The 21,761-nt window shown below is 33.5% G+C and overlaps 2 protein-coding genes across 3 annotated transcripts; one reads left to right on the top strand and one right to left on the bottom strand.

Annotated features, from left to right (window-relative positions):
- Positions 1-439: 439 nt before the first annotated feature.
- LOC144835646 (uncharacterized) lies at positions 440-13,838 on the bottom strand. Its single transcript, XM_078690721.1, has 20 exons — positions 13,589-13,838; positions 12,999-13,337; positions 12,186-12,416; positions 10,861-11,057; positions 10,391-10,720; positions 9,380-9,514; positions 9,065-9,150; positions 8,859-8,979; positions 8,296-8,368; positions 7,850-8,025; positions 7,302-7,320; positions 6,067-6,405; positions 5,323-5,553; positions 3,943-4,139; positions 3,384-3,695; positions 2,873-3,007; positions 2,067-2,152; positions 1,766-1,886; positions 1,228-1,300; positions 440-1,045 (listed from the first exon to the last, which is right to left on the bottom strand). The coding sequence occupies exons 2-20, from the start codon at positions 13,335-13,337 to the stop codon at positions 857-859; spliced, it is 3,390 nt and encodes a 1,129-aa protein (XP_078546847.1). The 5' UTR covers positions 13,589-13,838; the 3' UTR covers positions 440-856.
- Positions 13,839-14,076: 238 nt separating this feature from the next.
- LOC144836265 (protein lifeguard 1-like) lies at positions 14,077-20,647 on the top strand. Of its 2 annotated transcripts, none has more exons than XM_078691518.1 (10): positions 14,077-14,131; positions 15,309-15,404; positions 16,353-16,431; positions 16,538-16,591; positions 17,785-17,875; positions 18,476-18,559; positions 18,916-18,957; positions 19,107-19,196; positions 19,430-19,477; positions 19,769-20,647. In XM_078691518.1, the coding sequence occupies exons 2-10, from the start codon at positions 15,335-15,337 to the stop codon at positions 19,919-19,921; spliced, it is 711 nt and encodes a 236-aa protein (XP_078547644.1). In that variant the 5' UTR covers positions 14,077-14,131; positions 15,309-15,334; the 3' UTR covers positions 19,922-20,647. The 2 variants fall into 2 exon arrangements, with proteins under 2 accessions (XP_078547644.1, XP_078547645.1); XM_078691519.1 differs by having other exon boundaries at positions 14,105-14,184.
- The last annotated feature ends 1,114 nt before the right edge of the window (positions 20,648-21,761 follow it).

Below are 21,761 nucleotides of genomic sequence, written 5' to 3'. Positions count from 1 at the left end.
TTAGCAGGGTCTATTTTTCCCAAAAATTCAAGCTATCGAAGGAAAGTATATGATATTCAGAAGAAAAAACTTTCTGTAACCGCAAGGTTAGTGACAATAACGAAACAATTAAAGCGAGGTTTGTTTTACCACGATCATTTTATTATTACTACTTGTGTAGGAATGTGAGGTAATTATTAGAACAAAAAGTCCACTTTGTTGGCACAGTATACGTTATGCTTATTGTGGTTTGTTTGACCGGATCGTAAAGCTAACAAGATCCCATAACTTAATATTAGTCATTCAATTCACCTGGGTACAGGATAAGACCTTCATTGTACTTATGATGTTTACCTTTCCTCATATCTTATTTGTATTTGGCTGATGAAGAAAGAAAAATGTATAATATTAAAAACATTTTATTTTTGACATATCCAGAGAATTTAAACTAAAAAGCTTATTTTAAATTATCTAATATTGTCTGCTTAGAGGTGGAATATAAGATTTGACATCCCCGAGGGAATGATATTTTGCTCGAGAGAATTAATATTTCCCGAAGCGATTTATGAAAGAACGTTAATGTAAGTTTACACTTTATAGAAACACGTACGAGGCCGCAAGTCGTTAACCACACCACTGCCTAGTTCAAGGGAGGCGTACGTTATGCCAGCCTTGCGACTTACGTGTGAACAAATCCTCATTGCTCAACTGAAAAACCCTGAAAAAATTAAAAACTATTTAATTGTAATGTTTTAGTATTTTATAATACAATTGATAAAAATAAAAACGTTGAGTTTGCTCTATTTATGATGAAAAGTTTTTTTATAATATAACCTCCAGAGGGCGCTTATTTAGAAAAACCTAAAAAGGAATATGTTTATAATTTAGACTGTGTATTAATTTCCAAGCTTGTTGCTTTGATCTTCTCAGCATGTAGATTTTCTCCTTCTTCCATAGTTTCAGGTAGTGGTCTATTTCGTGTTTCTGGAAGTAGATATACTGCCAGGCAAGCCATAGCCGCCAACACTCCGAATAAAATCTCTACACCACCATCGTAATGTGAGTTCTACGAGAAAAGGTAGAGATATTACAATAATAATAGACATTTCTTCAACTTTTCTTTTACTTTATATGCTTTAAAAATGTGGTTATCTATCGCATGTAATTTGAAAAACGTCTTTAGAACATTTAATTGTAGTTGAAATATTATTAAGAAAATTATGAATGAATGAAGCAAAATGTTCATACCAATGTCAAGAAAAACGGTGCTATGATAGAACCTATTCTTGCAGCGAATGAACACGTTCCAAATCCTGTATTCCTGCAAATAAGAATTTAAGTTGTGTGTCTTATCATTGCAAACATTCTGTTGAAAGAAAAACTACGGTACAATACGAGCAAATGAAGTAAACATTTAATGTTAATGTTTACATTTAATTATAAAGCCTGTATGCCTCGTTTGAGGCCTACATCAACATTTTCGCAGATGAATATCGTCGTACGTTAAATTTTCGTGGTTTTAAGCGTGGTTCCCACTAACGACGCAACGTAACGCAACCTACGCAACCTAAGAAAATGCTCTTCCGATAATTGTGTTTTCCCCCGCCTGCGTGACATCAAACCTGCGATGTTTGCAGCATTGTTGCGTCGTCGGTTCCCACTTGTGATTACGCACTACATCACTTTGCGTCGATATGTCGCTGCGTTACGTTGCGTTGCGTTCTAGTGGGAACCAAGCTTTAAGGTAAGAAGACGAGAATAATACTGTAGGCATAAATTGTAATACCTAAGTTCTGTTGGAAATATTTCATTTCCATAAAGCCAACCAGTTCCAAATGCCGCCACAATTGCACATTTTCCTAAGCATGCTGACGTCAGTATGATTGGAAATAGATTTGTACCATCACCTGGAAATCAACAAAATATATTGTAAAGAATAATCTTGTATACATTCTAGTAAATCAGAGTAATATGGATACTCACTTGGACGCAATCGCATATACGTAAGCGCACCACAAGTATTTTGACCTATCACGACGCGATGAATTATTCGAACTGTCATTTGTGATTGGTCAAAGGATACTTACTCGACGTTAACGGTGTAAATCCGGAAATGAAAGAAAATAACGACGCTGCAATAAGAAAGACAGAGAGTAACAGACGTCTATTATACCTGCAAGTAATAAGATTAATAATATTAATAATACGATTTAATATTTCTGTTTTGGTTCCACGCACATTTGGCACATATTGCTCATCTCTTTTATCATTATCTTGTCGGTGCTTTTATCATACAGTACTCCCACCTTTTAACCTTCACTTACGAACAGCTGACCACCTTGTGTGATCTGAAGCTGCCTGCACAATTTATCAATACAAATTATGATTGTTTTAAAATGAGAATGTCTAATATGGCCGGTTGTTTTAGTTACTCTATTTTTTTTTCATGAAATGTTAAACTATTGTATATTTTAAAGTATACTTAAAGATAACAGGTAAAAGGTAAAGTCGAAACCTAAGCTATGCTAATGGCCGTGGTGCCCATCTCCATTTCTTTAGCGTTTGGGCCAGACTCCACTCTAAGTGTGTATGTTTGTGGGGGGTACGCCACTCCTCCCGCACAAGCGAGTCTGATTTACCTTCCCAATACTTTTTACATACCGGTACCCATTTCTATCACCTGGGTGGGGAGGAACAATGTGGATAAAGAATCTTGCTCAAGGGCTTGAACCAGCAACCTCTTGATTGGAAGTTCAATGCTCTAACCACTGCGCCACAGTGCTCCACACTGATAACAAGATGCTGGTTATATAATTTCAATGTGACATTGCGAAACAAAATTGTAAAAAAAAAATGATGAAAATACAATTTGAATGGAGAAGATTATACTTACCTCGGTAATAAATACACAGTAACAATTCCGCCTGGTAAATCAACCAAACAGACCAAGAACATGTTGAGATACTTATCACCATATAGATTAGAACTGTTTAATGCCATACCATAGTATACCAGGCTATTTATCATACTATATGATAAAAACAATTTGAAATAGATAATGAATATATAGGATAGAAGACTAGATGATTAACGAAATATACAATAGATTATCTATATCATTCCTATGTCAGCAACGTAGCATAAATAGTTTACTCTATCTCTTTAACCTAGAAAAGATATTATTTATTTATTTATTTATTTACATTTATTTACCCAGGGTAGCCCAAACAGTTAAAAACTGGTTTCCATTGGGGCCCTGCATTTTACGTTTTTTTTTCTTTCATTACGGTATTATTATGGCAAACAAAATAGCATAAAGAATAAGTATGTTTAATCAATACGTTTTCTATCTAATTATTGCTATAGTTATTTTGATAAGTTGATAAGTTGATAAGTAAACTTACAATATACAGTAAGTAATAAGCGTATTTCTCAACATCCTTGGTCTACGAAATACGTCAATCATTGTATAGGTTCGTTCTTTTGTCACGTCTGATTTTGCTGAGCCAGTGAAGTCGTTTCTCTTCTGGAGAGACATGTTTTCATTCGATTCTTCCCTGTCTAAATTGGTTTCTTTGTTAGGAACTTTAGGAATTGCATCAATATATGCGTTGCTTTCGTCTAATTTGTTGAATCTGGCGATTTTACGAAAGACGTTGTTGGCATCGGTCAGACGTCCTTTTGATATCATCCATCTTGGAGATTCGTAAACAAACCTGATACAAAAGATTTAATTTCTTAGTTATCATGGATATTGCAATTTACATAATATTATGTGGATGATGGATCAATAACGGTTTCTATGACAATTAATCGACTGCAGCAACTGTGGAACTTTTCTTAACCGAAGATGTGGACATCCCCAAAACAGGGTTATGCCAAAAAGGCAGGCAGTTGACGTTGAGAAGTGATTTTATCACAAGCGTCAGAAAGAGTTAAATACAGGATCGGATCTATACATACCACCAAAGAAATACTGCTGTTAGACAGGGTGCAGAAATGGCAATCTGCATGTGTCTCCAATCACGCAGAAGGTACGCATACAGAGGCAGAAAGGCAATAGCTACACCCCATGACACGTTAGAAAGACAACCGGCAGCAGTTCGTTTTTCAGGCGGAAACATTTCCATTAAAAGCACGAATGACGGAACATTTATACACTGAAAAGATACGAAAAACTATATTATCTGCGTAGCAAATATAATTTAATAATAATATAATATAAGTTCTTTTTTTCATCGGTTCGTCCCACTTTTACTTTCATATAGATTTAGATTAGAAGGTGTCTGTCTGTCCTCCTTGGTCAGTTGATAAGCGAAGAATAGGAGAAAACGTATATAGATAGATTTTTAATAATATTCATTTTCATATTGGTCTGGTTTGTATTAAAATATAAATATAAATGTAAAGCTTGGTTCCCACTAGGACGTAACGCAATGACGTAAACGCAACGCAAACAGGTTGACCAATGACAAGCAACCGAATAATCCATCGCTTGTGATTGGTCAACTCACTTACGTAGCGTTACGTCCTTGTCTTGCGTCTCAAGTGGGAACTAAGCATAAGTTTTTGTGGCAGTAACTATTCTATTAGATCTTGTTTTTTCTTTCTTTCTTTTACGACAGCCGCCAACTAATTAATTGGCAGCCGTTAACGATTTTAACGATTTAGGCAGAATTACATAAAATTGAATTTGAATTAATTTTTCACGTTAAACTTAATCGACAAAATGGTTGGTAATGGGTGTAATTATTTTATCACTTCACAAGCTACATAGTAAAAACATAAACTGGCACAGTTTCCGATCTTACGGCGATACAATTATATTACTGTATTTATAAGCAAGGCTAAAAAACAAGGCAAGAAAAGTCCCAGATAATAATACCGGTACTGGCACATTATGACTGCAGGGCCATATCAGAGAGATCCTGGAAATTCATGAACATGAATGAGAACAAAGGCCATTTGATCCCTGAAACTTTCATATAATTTGTCCTAGAACTATAATAATTTAGGTATTTGTATAGCGCCAGTATCAACTAAACCGAAGTAAAAATCAAAGGCGCTTGTATTAGATGTTAGCAATAGATGCTGATTTAGTAATATGTCGAGAGAGAGAATTCCAAAGAGAAGCAGCAGAGAACATAAAAGACCTTTGTCCATAGAAGTTGGTGTTTATTATAGGAACAACCAGTAGGTTTTGATCAGCCAAACGAAGACAAGCAAGAGGGATGTAGGAGGGACAAAGATCAAGAAGATATGTAGGTTGTTTAAGAAGTAGCGCTTTAAATGTTAGTAAAAGGAAGGGAAGAAGATCAAAAAGATAAACGCATTAAAACATACTTGTTCTATAATGGCAGTAGTAAACCACACAACAGCGAATGAATAGAAAGACGTAGTAAAAGTCAATGCTATTCCAGTTATACCAATCAAAAAAGTAGCTGCTAGAAATACATTTCGTCTTCCGAAATAATCTGATGTTAGCCCTGACACTATTGATCCAACGAGAACACCACAGAAGTACACCGACACAACGGTGTTTGCCATTAATTTCTTGTCGCATACTAAATCAAACTAAGTGGAAAACGTTCATAAAGTTTCAGTGAGTATATGTTTTTTTCTCTCTGTTTTGTGGCGTGAACCACCACCTTTATTCTTTCATATCATAATTAAATACATTACAAATAATCAGTAATATTTGTCTTTTAGCTACACAACTTCATATATGTTATTTCTTTAATCATTATTGTTTTCCTCCTCTTTCCTTTTTGATTACTTGTATTATCCTGATAACAAAAATTTATCATTAATCTTTGCTGCTTCCAGTGAGTATAATATAGTGTAGTTAATATACCTGAAAAAACTGTAATTTAAAACCAAACAATAGTCAAATTGGGGTTTTGGTTGAATTTAACTGTTTATTTTATCATTTTAGAAGTATTTTTCGGTGGTTATTTTTCGACGGAAGTGAATAACTTTCTTAAAAGTCTGATTTTAATAATTTTCATTTGTTCATGTTTTTGAGGGACAATACATCTTTAAATAATAGCAACAACATTGCGTATGACCAAAGATAGGCCTACTAACCTCATTGACAACTGTCGATTCTCCAACAGTTAGCATGTACTCATTTCCATTCGGACAGTCTATCGTTTCATTCGTCAACGTACCATTGTCTATTCCATATATCAAACAGCTCTCGTACTCAACTATAGTATCACTGTGTTCCTTACTTATCGGAATAGCTTCTGATTTACTAAAACCTTCATATGGTTGGCAGAAATGTGTGGGTGTGTCCATGATGAAGATGAAGGCAATGATATGAAGTGCAGGTGCCATAGTCCCGTATACACACACCACCAACAGCAACAGTAATTGGTATCTTCCCCATGGTTTGAGACTTCTTAAAATTTCATCAATATCCATCTAATATGATAGATTTTAAAGATCAGTAAATTTTTTTTAATTTTTTTTTCTTTTGTGACGTAAACACCACTTTTATTCATATTACTATCATCTTTCATGTCATCACCATAAAATCATCATATTATTTTCACTATTTATTACATTTTTGTTAATTTTTAATGTCATCACAATTTGATCAAATTCATCAGTAACATTTTTAAAGATTAATCAGTTGCAGCAAAAACTACTTTGCTTACTACAATAATAACGTACACTTTTAGTTTTAATGGTTAACACAAACATCTTGCTATATATATATTTTATAAATCTATCGCAATAACTGCAGTAGAGTAATTTTTATCACCAGGTCGTGTTATAGGCCACAGTATATAGGACAATTCAGTACAGTTCTGTATATGATATTCGCCCTTGTCAGCAGAGGTAAAAACTAATTTAATGGTATTCTTATGAATGTAATGATAATAAACATAATGTAACTACAACTCACCTTAGACATTTGCAATATTCAGGTGCTAAGTTTTGGTAACCTACTCCTAGCCTAAACACCTTCTCCTCGCAATGCAGCTTTTGCTTTGGCACAAAAATAAGTGTCATTTGCAGGTAGGGTTATAAAAGGTTAAATGATTAAAATTTTAATAAAAGGCCTTAATAATATTTAATATTCGTATTCGTCAAACGTATACAAGTTTTCATTGCCTGCATGTAATATCAACAATAATATATTGTCGGTATTGCTTTTGTTGTTTTTAAGAACAAATTAATATAGTAATAACTTTAATTATATTAATAATAAAGTAAAGCCGTACACTTAGGTTAAGAACTGCTGTCAATTTACCAATAAAAAAACAAAGGAGATTATTTGGAGCCGTTGAGGATAATTGAGATCATCGAAATACAGATTTATATTTACTAGGCCTAGAAAAACATAATAAATTTTGGACATTGAAGCTGAGACGTGTTAATAGAACGTATGAGCCTTGTAACGTTGAGACCCGCCCGGGTCCATCTTGTCCTAAAGGAAAGTACAACATTCGAAATCATATGATTATTTTTTTATAATAATTTGATGATGATAATAATAACAAAAATGCTGTGAAACTGCAAGATTAGTGACAATGATAAACATAACAGCCATACATTTTGTAACTTTTAAAGGTTTCTTTATTTATTTTTATTCATTTTTAATGTAAGCGAGTAATGTAATTTATATTGTTTTATGAAATTCTAGAAATAAATAAACTATATAAAAAAGGGGAAAAAAGGTGATAAACATTTAACGCAATGTTTGTTTTACCATGATCATTTTTAGTATTACAACTTCGTATAGGATGAACTTCACTGGCTTAAAATTGAACAGCGTATCATTTACGAAATAAGCACTCTGCTTTTACCAGTCTTTAGAAATAAGCTGAAGAAAATATCAATATGTCTTTATAACATAGACTTGGTATTAATTTCCACGCGTGTTGCTTTGGTCTTCCCGGCATGCAGCATTTCTCCTTCTTCCATAGTTGCAGGCAGTGGTCTGTTGCGTGTTTCTGGAAGTAGGTACACTGCCAAGCCGGCAATAGCTGCCAAAACTCCAAATAAAATCTCTACTCCACCATCGAACAATGAGTTCTATGAGAAAAGTATAGATAGTAATCAGTTATTCGAAAGAGGCATTAGGTGAATCTCTTCAACTCGTTTTGCTCCAAAGTTTATTGAAGAGTGTTGTCAGAGCTGTGCTTATAACGTGATGCCTTACACTTATGTGTTTATCTGCCACAGAAAAGTTTTACGTGATTGGAGACATCATTTTAATGGCAATAGTTCATTAGAAGAAAATGTGTACTGTTCAGAAACATATTTAAATGGTACAGTAGGCCTATAATAGCAAAGTGTTCGTACCAATGTCATGGCAAACGGTGCTATGATGGAACCTACTCTTGCTGCAAATGAACACGTTCCAAACAATGTATTTCTGCAAAAGAGTTGTATATCTTATCATTACAAACATTCTGTAAAACCTAATACGGTAGGCAGGGTACCTAATGTAACATAAGTTACAAGCAAACTATATCGGGAATCAGTACATTATTATAGTTAAAAGTCCTAATTTTAGATACAAAATTTTAAGGCACATTTTTAGTCGGTCGGTCGGTCTGTCGGTCTGTCTGTCGGTCCGGTATCACTATGCGTTGTATCGCTTTTCTGTACTTTTTTAACTGTTTTGATGTACAGAAAAGTTTTAAAGTACATTACTTTTTGAAAGTTCATTTTTTTCTGAGAGCACGTGACTTATGGCTGTTGGCCTTGTTATAATGAATCACAGTATATTGGAGAAGATCATCAGCACGTCGTTTGGTCGTATTTCGCGTCCTATATCGAGAATTTTTAGTGCGTGAATACGAAATAAGGTACACTTTCGCAGTTTGTCAATATACTTCATTTTAAACAATAAACTATAATACCTGAGTTCCGTTGGAAATATTTCATTTCCATAAAGCCACACAATTCCAAATGCCGCCATAATTGCAAATTTACCCAAGCATGCTGACGTTAGTATAATTGGAAATAGGTTGGTACTGTTATCTAAAAAATAAACCCAACAATATTTGTGAAGAATAATAAGTAGGGATGCAAACATGATAATACTGTATGAAAATACTGTACTTACTCAACATTAAAGTTGTAAATCCGGTAATAAATGAAAAAAACGATACTGCAGTAAGTAAGACAAAGAGTAACAGACGTCTATTATACCTGCAAGTAATCATAATAATAATAATGATGATGCTAATGTTAATACAAATTAACATTTCTTTCTGGTAAAGGGCCAAACAAAAGAGTCCTTCCATTCTATAGGAGAGACTATCATATGAGTTGCATTTTTGGCTGTTTTCTTGGCATATCTGCTAATATCAGAGATATTATGTGGCACCGTACCGGTTCCCGGTGGTCAACCATGACAAGTACGAAAACAAGAGCTTACCTCGGCTGTAAATACACAGTAGCAATTCCGCCTGGTAAATCAACCAAACAGACCAAGAACATGTTGAGATACTTATCACCATATAGATTGGAACTGTTTAATGCCATACCATAGTATACCAGGCTAATTACCATACTATATGACAAAAAAGGTGTAAAAGTTATAAAATAGGAGAGGTGGTGGAGATCATCTTGTCAAGAAGAAGGTGGAGATGATCTTGGGCAAGAAGAAGGTGGAGATGATCTTGGGCAAGAAGAGGTGGTGGAGATCATCTTGGCAAGAAGAGGTGATGGAGATCATCTTATCAAGAAGAAGGTGGAGATGATCTTGGCAAGAAGAAATGGTGGAGATCATGTTGGCAAGAAGAAATGGTAGAGATGATCTTGGCAAGAAGAAATAGTGGAGATGATCCTGGCAAGAAGAAATCGTGGAGATCATCTTGGCAAGAATAAATCGTGGAGATCATCTTGTCAAGAAGAAATCGTGGAGATCATCTTGACAAGAAGAAATCGTGGAGATCATCTTGAAAAGAAGAAATCGTGGAGACCACCTTGGCAAGAAGAAATCGTGGAGATCATCTTGACAAGAAGAAATCGTGGAGATCATCTTGACAAGAAGAAATGGTGGAGATCATCCTGGTAAGAAGAGGTGGTGGAGATCATCTTGGCAAGAAGAGGTGCTGGAGATCATCTTGGCAAGAAGATATGGTGGTGATGATCTTGGCAAAAAGGGGTGATGGAGATCATCTTGGCAAAAAGAGGTGGCGGAGATCATCTTGGCAATAAGAGGTGGTGGAGATCATCTTGGCAATAAGAGGTGGCGGAGATCACGTTGGCAAGAAGAGGTGGTGGAGATCATCTTGGCAAGAATAAATGGTGGAGATCTTGGCAAAAAGAGGTGGTGGAGATCATCTTGGCAAGAAGAGGTGGTGGAGATCATCTTGGTAAGAAGAGATGTTTAGTTTATAAAAGATTGTTAGAGTTATTTTATTTTGCAAATACGTAAACTTACAATATATAGTAAGCAATAAGCGTATTTCTCAACATCCTTGGTCTACGAAATAAATCAATCATTGTATATGTTCGCTCTTTTGTCACATCTAGTCTTGCTGAGCCAGTGACGTCATTTCTCGTCTGCTGAGGAGACATGTTAGAATGCTTTTTATTATCCTCTGATTCCTTGTTGCCTAAATCGGTTTCACCATTCATAATTTTAGGTAATACATCATCAAGTGTGTTGATTTCGTTTAATTTGTTGAATCTGGCAATTTTACGAAAGACGTTGTTGGCATCGGTCAGACGTCCTTTTGATATCATCCATCTTGGAGATTCGTAAATAAACCTGATTAGATATAATTATTTTGTTAATATACCGTAAATCATGGATTTATATTCTAATTTGCATAACATTTTTACTTTTGTATACTTTTTGTTATTTCTTTCAAATATGCCTAAAAAACTTGAACTTGTATCTTTACATACCACCAAAGAATGACTGATGTTAGACCGGGTGCAGAAATGGCAATCTGCATGTGTCTCCAATCACGCAGAATATACGCATACAGAGGCAGAAAGGCAATAGCTACACCCCATGACACGTTAGAAATTGACCCTGCAAGCGCTCGTTTTTCAGGCGGAAACATTTCCATTAAAAGTACGAATGAAGGAACATTTACACACTGAAAAATAATACAAACGTTATAAATTATGGTAGCAAACTTCGCTATAAGTTTTAATTATACTATAATGCACTGCTTCTAGAAAATAATGCCCTATAGCATTCAATGTGAAGGTTTGAAATGAAAGTCACACGTAACACACGTGCAGGCTACACGTTCTGCTTTGGAATTCATGTGGAGTCATGTTTTTTAGCTGCCAACTAATAATGCTAGGTTCGCACGGTCGTAATGCAATTAGTGATTCGACCAATCACAAGCGATGGATTATTCGAACTGTAGGTTGTCATTGGTCAACTCGCTTGGTCTACGTCCTTGCGTATTCATATTGGAAATCAAGCTTAACACGTGGGGTTAAGCTAATTCATCATTGGTCAGATGTTTTGCCCTACTCTGACGTAATGTGTACTTCGTTCATTTGAGAACATAATTCATCTGACCAATTACTCAACTCCCTGACGCAAAACTACTCCACAGTAGTTTAATATAATTCATCATTCAAAAACTCACTTAATTTTGAACGTCATTTGACACCACCTATATAAAAATTAATGGCTTAATATTTTTTAACCGCTAAACTGACCTTTTAACGCTTGAGTATAAGTATATTCCTATACAGTAGGCCTACAATTTACTAACCTGCAGAATCGGAAATGCTGAAATAAACATTAATGCCGACTTTTCGTCTACAGTGTGAAAACTCAACCATGACCACGTTTTGCTTATCAATTATTTTCAACTTCAACGTTTGAGTAGGCACATTTTTTGTAAATTTAATGAACAAATTAAATGATGGAAATCGTTTGTTGAAGTCTCACATTCTCGAAATATATTATTATAATATGGAGTGGAGTTGTGGCTTGGTGGTTATGATGCTTGGCTACCACTCCACGGGTCCTGGGTTGAAGTCCCGTCACATGTCAGGATTTTTTCTAAGGACAAAATTACAACTCCACCGTACTCCCAAAGACATGTAATAAGACTTTGTTTATGTAGAGCATCTTGTGTATATGTTTGGCTTGTGAACCTCTGAGGGTTCCTAATGATCAGCAATTGCTGGATGGATCACCCTCATTAAATATTATGGTCCAAAAAAAAAATTAATTTAAAAAAAATAAAGAACAAACATACCTGCTCTTCAATGGCTGTAATGAACCACACAACAGTAAATGAGTAGAAAGACGTAGTAAAAGTCAATGCTATTCCAGATAGAGCAAGCAACAAATAAGATGCTAGAAAAACATTTCGTCTTCCGAAATAATCCGATGCTATCCCCGATATTATTGATCCAACGAGAACACCGCAGAAGTACACCGACACAACGGTGTTTGCCAATAATTTCTTGTCACATACTAAATCAAGCTATAAACAAAATTGATGATTCATTACCATTAATAACTTTTGCCTTTAAATTTACATTTTACTTTTAGTATTTACAGCTGGCTACGCAGAAACGCGTTGGTAGAACAATAGTAGAGAGATGAAGGTTGTTGTTAAGACGCCATAGGGCCTACATCAAGATGTAGTGTATTAAGCCTATCCCATATATTTGTAGTTGCATCTTCTATCCGTGCGTAGCACACTTAAATAAGGAATACAAAGAATAAAGAGTAAACGGAACCATCTTTCTATTAGTATTACCATGAGCCTATAAATTAGATTTATAGGTCCATGCTCTAAGCTCGATTGGTCATACATTTGGTACTCAGATTTTCCAGAGCTATCGTGGGCCTAGCACGTGTGTGATGTGTTTAATAACCAAAACATTTTTAAGTTTAGCAGATGGGTTCATGGTATATTACTATATGTTAATAAACTGACTGACATAACTGACTGGAAAACGAATTCTATAGTTGAAGACAAAGCAGATTTGGACGGGTTTAATGGCAACAAAAAAAGAGAAATCTGTTTTTGTTGAAATAGGCTAGTTACAAAGAATCTAACCTCATTAACAACTGTTGATTCTCCGTTGTTCAACATGTACTCATGTCCATTCGGACAGTCTATCGTTTCATTCGTTAACGTGCCATTGTCTAATCCATATATCAAACAGCTCTCGTACTCAACTATAGTATCACTGTGTTCCTTACTTATCGGAATAGCTTCTGATTTACTAAAACCTTCATATGGTTTGCAGAAATGTATGGGTGTGTCCATGATGAAGATGAAAGCCACGATGTGAAGTGCAGGTACCATAGTCCCGTATACACACACCACCAACAGCAACGTCAAGTGATATCTTCCCCATGGTTTGAGACTTCTTAAAATGTCGTCAACATCCATCTATGAATATCGTGTATTTTAGTGATTATGTCAATTTTTCTACTGCAGTTACTGCAGCAGTCATAACTACATTTTAGTGAATTAATGTTTGTTTTTAATGTTGGTTTAATTCATTGGACCGTGCAAGAAGAAGTCTTTTTGTATAGCGCGCGAATAAACGTACACAAGCTCTCTCTATCCCCACCCCCACCCACCCTTTCTCTCCCCTAATTAAAAAAATAAATTACTAATGTAACTACTACTAGGCCTACCTTAGACTTTTCAGCTGCTACGTTTTGGTACTTCTTGCTTTCGCCTCAAATTGTTTACCCTCCGAATACCTGGAATCGAATGATATATTGGCTTACGTCTGTGTCATCATGATGTTTATAAATGAGGATATAAAATATAATGAGCTAATAATATTTAATATTCAAAGTTAAACGTCTTGTGTACTAGTTACTACTCGCAATACATGTAGTTAACCAAATATGGTTTTGCTGCTTTTTTTTATGACCATCCAATATTTTTTAATCATTTTTAGTATCACACAGGCTCAGATTAGACCTGTAACGATCTATATCCATAGTTTTTACTTTTATCATATGCCTGTATTTTATTATGGCAAACGTCTATTTTGACAATCGAATGATGAGTACAATTATGTGTGTAAAATCCTAGTACACTTTTTATTAGATTAGAATCTATTTTTAGATTGAGGGCGCTCTGTCTAAATTTTCGTATTTTATTATTGTGTCATCGATCATTTTGGAAAAACCACGAGCTTATCTCTCACCCTCAGGGCTAGCTTTTTTGTAAGAAGTGCAGAAATCACAAATTATTAGCTTGCTTTATTACGTAGTTTTAAGTTTATCATTATATATTTATTCAATCTGTTTCGGTTATCTTTAATTAGAGCCAGTGCCAGGCCTAGGTTGTCTTCCTCTTTAGCTTATTTACCAGACTGTCACTCTCTGCGTACGTACACACTACACTACACAGGAGGTCAGGTAGGTGTGGGGAGAGAGGTTTACTATTTATCTAGGGTAAGCCTATGCCTAGGCCTAGGTCCACTGGCACTAGCACTATCAAGTTGTTTCGCCCTTATTATCTAGGCCTATAATGTGATTATCAAACGCTATTACCTGTATCCAATTAAACTTAATTAATTAATGTAATATATTGCTAATTAATTGTAGATACCAGCATAATCAATGCATACCATGGTCCATACCACTTCACTTGCACAATATAAGTACTAAAATGTGCATTTATGTATTTGAAAAGGGATGCAACTGCAATTTAAGCAGTGGCTGATCTAGGAGGGGAAAAGAAAAAAAATTTTTTTGTGAAGTACAAAATAAGAAAATTCTGTTTTGTCGTGATTTTTGTATGTAATGCACTTGTCAATTGTATGACCCACTATACGACCCCCGGGAGAGGTGCGTCATTTGTCCGATGTGCGTCATACCTTATGAATACCATGACGCACCCATGCGTCAATAATGTGACTTACCTTTAGGTGACCATGACGCACCCATTTTGACGCACTGTGACCATGTTTTTTATGATATTTTGGGTGGTAAAGTGACGGACATTGACACACCATTGGTCATTGATTTGACGTACCATCTAGGTTTTTTGACGCACCCCTACGTCAGTAATTATTTGTAAATGACGCACCAATGACACACCTCTCCCGGGGGTCGTATAGTGGGTCATACAATTGACAAGTGCATAATTGTTACCTGTCTTGTCTTATTTTGTAATGCAACCAAATTATCTAAGTTACCGCTCTGTATGTTATATTTTTTATACCGAAATAGATAATTTAATTAATTAAATAACTTCCGATAGTGCTGTTTCGAAGAAAAAAGGCAATCAAATAATGTGTACAGACGGTAGTATGCCTCAATAAATAGTGGCCTAAATAATAGTAGCATAGTTCTGAATCAGAAACAAATATAAAATATGTATATTCTATTCTCACAGATATCTGATTTTACAATAAAATAAAGATGGGCCTCGAAGATGGTCTATTGTCCGATGAGGGCGGGTTTGAATTTAGTGATCAGAATATCCGCAAGTGTAAGTATTATAGTGAAATCCAGATTTTGGATAAATTTAACCACACATTTTTTATGTTACTTACATTAATCTATTTAGTTTAGACATTTTGAAACAATTTTTTTTGGACTGTTTTAGGTTTGACATATTTCCATCAAAATTAAACAAAAACAGATAATGATATAATAATAAATACTTTGAAACATCTCTTTTACTTTGAAAATATGTTTTCATTTACAGTACAATTGCTTGCCACCTCCTAACCTTCCAGTTTCCAACCCTTAACATATGGAATTATTAATACATAAACTATTAAAGTAAATATTATGTTTAATCTTTGATATTGTTTAATTTTTATAGTTTCTGAGTAAAAGATAAGTGAAAATAAATTTAGGAATGATAATAATTTTCTTTTACAAGAAATGAAATTGGAAAATTATTACTATGGTTTAATGTTGTAGCATAGAACCTCAAATATAATGGAAAACATACATAAAGCTCTGTCTACACTATCAAACTGGTTTGTGTGATGCCCAAATATGGTAGTGATATGCCCAAATATGGTAGTGATATATGACATCATCATGTCCATACTGTATCTCTATCTGCACATAATTTCTCTGAAATTACAATTATTCTGTAGTCAGATTTTACTAAACATTTTACAAAATGTGTTGTGTCCATACCTGTATGTGGACATGATGATGTCATATCACTACCACATTTGGGAATATCATTACCATATTTGGGAATATCACTACCATATGTGGGCACATCACACCTTTTTTGTCAAACTAGTTTGATAGTGTAGGATAGTGTATTAAGGAATAGTCGACCAGATCTGCATAGGATAAATTCATGCTTTAATCATGGAGGTTTACGGGATGTGAAAAAATATAAAAAATACTGGGATCGATGAAAGAAATACAATTACTGTCAGTGTCAGTGACTGTTTTTTGTTTTTTGCAGCATTTATCCGTAAGGTGTATGGCATCCTTTGTGCTCAACTTCTGCTTACTATTGGTATTATGAGCATCTTTACATTCAAGTGAGTCAATAAAGTTTATAATAATAAATATGAATGATGTATTAATAATAATATTATATGGTAAATGCTTTACTAAAAATTTAATTGATATTGTTTCATTCTACAGTGACAGTGTGAAAAAGTATGCTTTTGAAAATACTTGGCCTTTCTGGGTAGCTTTGTAAGTATTTATATTTAAATTACCCAATTTTATTATTTTTGGATTTTTAATTGTTTTTTTGCAGTTGTGGTAGCTTTTACAAATTTCTTATATAACTCAAAATATTTACTATGTTTATTAAAAATTAATTTTTAAATTAATTTTTTAATTAAAAATACAGTAGCATAATACATACTCCACGTCATTGAAGCATTTAAAGCTCTGCCTACACTATCAAAACTAGTTTGACAAAAAACGTGTGATGTGCCCAAATATGGTAATGATGACCAAATATGGTAGTGATATGACATCATCTTGTCCATATATGGCCATCATTTTTTGTCACATAAATGTTGATAGTGTAGACAGAGCTTAAGGAGAAGAGACATACTCCATTGCTAGGTGTACAGTTCATTTGTTTATTGTATGTATGTTATGTATATTTCTTTATATGTACAATGTATAACTTGAAATATTGAGACATTATTTCTCGATTGTTATATATGATGTTTTTGAGTCATTAAAGACCCCTTCCCTGCAAATTTGGACGTTTTTTGGAAAATAATACATATATATCACTTTAAAAACATTAAACCATGTCATTCCTTGTCTTAAATGTACGTTTTATGGTAAATTATGATAAAAAGTGAGAAACAATGCACTACCTAAGTAGCTCGGGGCGATCGACCTCTCGTGGACGGTCTTAGGCCTAGCTTAGCTAGGCTTAGTTTTGTAGGACTAGCTGGCAAACATCGGTAACGTACGAACATCGTACGCTAGCTATATACCTAGCCTGACGTTGTATAGTTGCTGCATTAATTGTCTTTCTATTTTTGCCAGACTCCGTTGATACAAATTGGGGAAAACCCGGTATTTTCGCTGAAAAGTTAGGAGTCTTCCATTTGTTTTGGCCTCACGATCGATCGAAAAGTGGGCGAATTACAGGTGAAAAACAAAAATATCAATCCGCGCGCAATGCATTTTGGGATTTATAGCGGGCCGCTATAATTATTAGAATCGACTTATTTTTCACATTTTTAACCGTTTAAAGACGAAAAAAGTTATCGCAATAGGACCATATAGTATTATTTTTACATTAAATATAGTTTGTGATCTTAAATTAGATCTAAAAAACGTAGGGAAGGGGGCTTTAAATGAACTTGGTGTTAGACTAGATTTGCTAATAGAATAATTTGCTTATTTTAACTTTACAGCGCCATTACATTTGTAATTATCATTGTACTGTCATGTTGTCCTGATACCAGAAGAACCTCTCCTATTAACATAATTTTATTGGGGATATTTGTAAGTATAGTGTGTCAAATTGTACATATCTGTCTGTCTGTATTTTTTCCTGTGTTCTCATAAAATGTGCATGAATTTGGTACATTATTCGAAAAGAGTAGGAGATTAATTTAAGGTGTGCTTGATAGGTGCTGCACTGCTGCCTGGTAAATAGGTGGCCTAAGGTGCTGCACTGCTGCCTGGTAAATAGACGGCCTAAGGTGCTGCACTATTGGCTGCCTGGTAAATAGAAGGCCTAATCCGAATTTCGGCAAATTATTTAATTTCAGTCAAACATAAGGATGATTCTACAATTACATTTTCATTTAAACATAAAACATTATTGCCTGTCAATTTTGGTGTATTTTTAACCCACCTGTTATTTCTTTTTATGTATTAATTTATTTGTACTATTTTTATAGAGTGTTTCTTTTAAATAAATGGTTCAGTATTGTTTATAGCTTGCCAGATAAGACCCACAGTGAGGAGCGAACCAAAAGTTCGCCTGTGTCATGCTTGAGTGCACATTAAAACACCAGTAAAATTAAAAACACCAGACTACAATTAACTGTAGTAGACCTGTGTTATTTTAAATGTTATTCGATTGTCTTTTCCCATCAGACGGTGTGTGAGGGCGTCCTTCTTGGAATGGCGTGTGCAACGTTTGACACGACCACTGTGTTGATAGCTGTCGGCATTACAGCTGTAAGTTGCAAGAAGTCATTTCTTTATTGTGAATTGTTAACGATGCTTGACAGAGGACCAAATATTATAAGGCAGCCGCAGTGTGTGGTTTCAGGGAGTGTACATTGATCAAGTTATCACCTCTGAAAGTGTATATGAAAATGCTGTTGTAAGAATTAAACTGATTTCCTGCGATAGTGTCATAAAAGAGGGTTAAAAGATTAATAGTGATGCTTCACTGTGTCAAACTTCATACAGAACCATACAAGTCAGTAATGATATTTCAGATAATTAGTTTTTTTAACTTTTGAGTTCAAATTTTCGTCCTACAGCTGTATTTCTGCCATAGTTTTTAATATTCAATTTTTTGTTCACAGGCACTCGTTTTGGCCCTCACACTGTTTGCGTTCCAGACGAAGGTAAGATGCATTTTTAATGGTGTTCATATTTTTTGGATGATTAACAGAAACAACAAAATTTCAACTGGAATTTTATTTATATTTTACTCCATTACACTATAAAGAATTGGTATTACTGAAATTTAAATTAAAAGTGTTGTGTTTTTTAGGTTGATTTTACAGTATGCAATGGAATCATGTTTGTTGCCCTCATTTGCCTGATCATTTTTGGAATTTTTGCGATTATATTTCAGAGTAAGGTATGTATTAAATAATTGTGTACTAATATTGCATATTGGCATTATTACTTTTCTTCCAATTTTATTTTCAGCAGGAATGTAAATAGTGTTTTCTCCATTCCTAAGCAGACTGGCTGAATTTAGGATTTTTTACACCCACCCTTAACTTTTGGTCACATACCTGCTAGACTTCTCAGGTTTCATCTCTATTATGCTCCCTATACAAAAATGTAATACAATTTCTTTATTTATAGGTTTTGGATATTCTCTATGCAAGTCTTGGCGCTTTGGTTTTTGGTATTGTAAGTATAGCTGACATACTTTTTTGAAAAGTGAAAAGTTTTCTTTTTTTTTATATATATATATGTTAAGTGTTTGTATTAAGGGGATATTTTTTGTTGAGACCCAACAAAATGTCTTCCGTTAAACCATATATGTTTGTTTCCCCCGTAACATATCCTAATAGAGGTGTCCAAAAGGTTTTACTGTAGTCATGTGTTAGAACTGCAGATGAAAAACAATTATTATTAATAATTAAACATTAATTGAGGTTTTTGTTATATTCATTGACCTTTTCCAAATTTTATTTTCAGTACATTGTGATAGACACGCAGCTTATGATGGGAGGTAGTCACAAGTACTCGCTGTCTCCGGAAGAGTACATATTTGCTGCCCTCAACCTTTACCTTGACATCATCAATTTGTTCCTATATGTGCTCATGCTTGTTAACAGTGCACGCAATTAGTTAACATATATTAGTTAACATATACTAGTTAACATATATTAGTTAACATATATTAGTTAACATATATTAACATATATTAGTTAACATATTAACATATATTAGTTAACATATATTAGTTAACATATATTAGTTAACATATATTAGTTAACATATATTAGTTAACATATATTAGTTAAAGATGTATTGTCCCTTGAAACACAAAAAAATTAAGGTCAAAATATTCTAAATTTAAATTGGCCATATCAAAGTAATATTAAAGTTATTCACTTTAAGTCGAAAATTCGAGCCAAAAACAACAAGTTTACGTAATTAACAGGTAAATTGATTTGATTACATTTCGTCTGGAAAATCGTTGCGAGCGAAAGTAAACAAAGATTTCAAACCACGAGTACGCATTATGCATATGCTAATTAGGATTGTTTACAACTCCTCACGGTTGAGAAGGTATTTTCACATAGATCGTGAGGAAGTTTTATGATTATGCATACAGAGTAGCCAAACAAGCGCGTTTCATTATGGGATATGTTTTGATCGAAAACTTTGACTGGAAGTCAAAGTTATTTTTTTAATAAAAAAACATCTGTATTTCAGTTAAATGATTTTTTTTTCAACAAATTTTTGGTGATAGTTAATAACTATTATGATACTTCAAAATGACCCACCTTTTTTCGAAATCTGTTTTATTTTTTATTTTTTTGGAATTAGTCAAAGGGACAATACATCTTTAATTATATTAACATATATTAGTTAACATATATTAGTTAACATATTAACATATATTAGTTAACATATATTAGTTAACATATATTAACATATAATAGTTAACATATATTAACATATATTAGTTAACATATATTAACATATATTAGTTAACATATATTAACATATATTAGTTAACATATATTAACATATATTAGTTACCATATATTAACATACATATATTAACATATATTAGTTAACATATATTAGTTAACATATATTAACATACATATATTAACATATATTAGTTAACATATATTAACATATATTAGGTAACATATATTAACATATATTAGTTAACATATATTAGTTAACTTATATTAACATATATTAGTTAACATATATTAACATATAATATTTTATCCCATTATTTTCTCTCTTTTTTAAAATCCTAAACCATACACACTGTTGTGTACTACAATATGTAAAATAGTCCTTTACTGTATATTAATTATAGATTAATGTGATAAATTAATGTATATTCAAATTAAGGGATCAGAGACTGTGCTTATTATATATTAATATTTAATAAACTCGGCTGATATCATACAGGCCTCTATGTAACAAAATGTGTTTATTTTGTGCATAGACTACATACAACAGTATTATCTTCATGCGGTGAAGTGAAGTGCAATACCTAGCTGTAATTCTTGTTGTAAATATCAATATCCATAGTAATTATATAACATAATCATTAATGTGTACTTGGAAATCAGAGACTTCAATATTTAATTTTTGGTAATTTAAAAAAAAATTCAGCAACATATTATTACTAACATACGAATATTATATACCGTACGTTTATTACAAATAAAAATAGATTTAGGCCTAGACTTATTTTATCGCATATAAAACCTCTCAGCGCTTCAAATATTTTATTTTTTTTTTGTTATAAAAAGATTGCTATTTACTTGTAAAGTAATTTTAGTTTTAAGATTAAAAACACCAAATATTATGTTCCTTCTTTTAACTTTAGGCCTAAAGTGTAGATATTGTAGTATGCTACTTTATTGAAGTGTACGGCAAATTATTTTTAGTTTCAATCTTGTCTGAGTAATGTGATCTGATTTCGGGTGAAAGA

The sequence above is a fragment of the Antedon bifida genome, chromosome 2 (genome assembly GCF_963402885.1).
Source record: "Antedon bifida chromosome 2, ecAntBifi1.1, whole genome shotgun sequence".
Taxonomy (NCBI): Eukaryota; Metazoa; Echinodermata; class Crinoidea; order Comatulida; family Antedonidae; genus Antedon; species Antedon bifida.
Note: the sequence above shows the minus strand (reverse complement) of the source record. Positions and strands in the feature narration are given on the sequence as shown.

Bases quoted from the DNA above. Each gene is read 5' to 3' on its own strand.
- LOC144835646 (XM_078690721.1), bottom strand. From the start codon at position 13,337: ATGGATGTTGACGACATTTTAAGAAGTCTCAAACCATGGGGAAGATAT. The intron at 1,301-1,765 runs GTATTACAATTT...TCTTATTTGCAG, and splicing joins ATATTTCCAACAGAACTTAG to GAATACAGGATTTGGAACGT. The intron at 1,046-1,227 runs GTATGAACATTT...CTTTTCTCGTAG, and splicing joins CACCGTTTTTCTTGACATTG to AACTCACATTACGATGGTGG.
- LOC144836265 (XM_078691518.1), top strand. From the start codon at position 15,335: ATGGGCCTCGAAGATGGTCTATTGTCCGATGAGGGCGGGTTTGAATTT. The intron at 16,432-16,537 runs GTGAGTCAATAA...TTCATTCTACAG, and splicing joins ATGAGCATCTTTACATTCAA to TGACAGTGTGAAAAAGTATG. The intron at 18,560-18,915 runs GTAAGTTGCAAG...TTTTGTTCACAG, and splicing joins TAGCTGTCGGCATTACAGCT to GCACTCGTTTTGGCCCTCAC.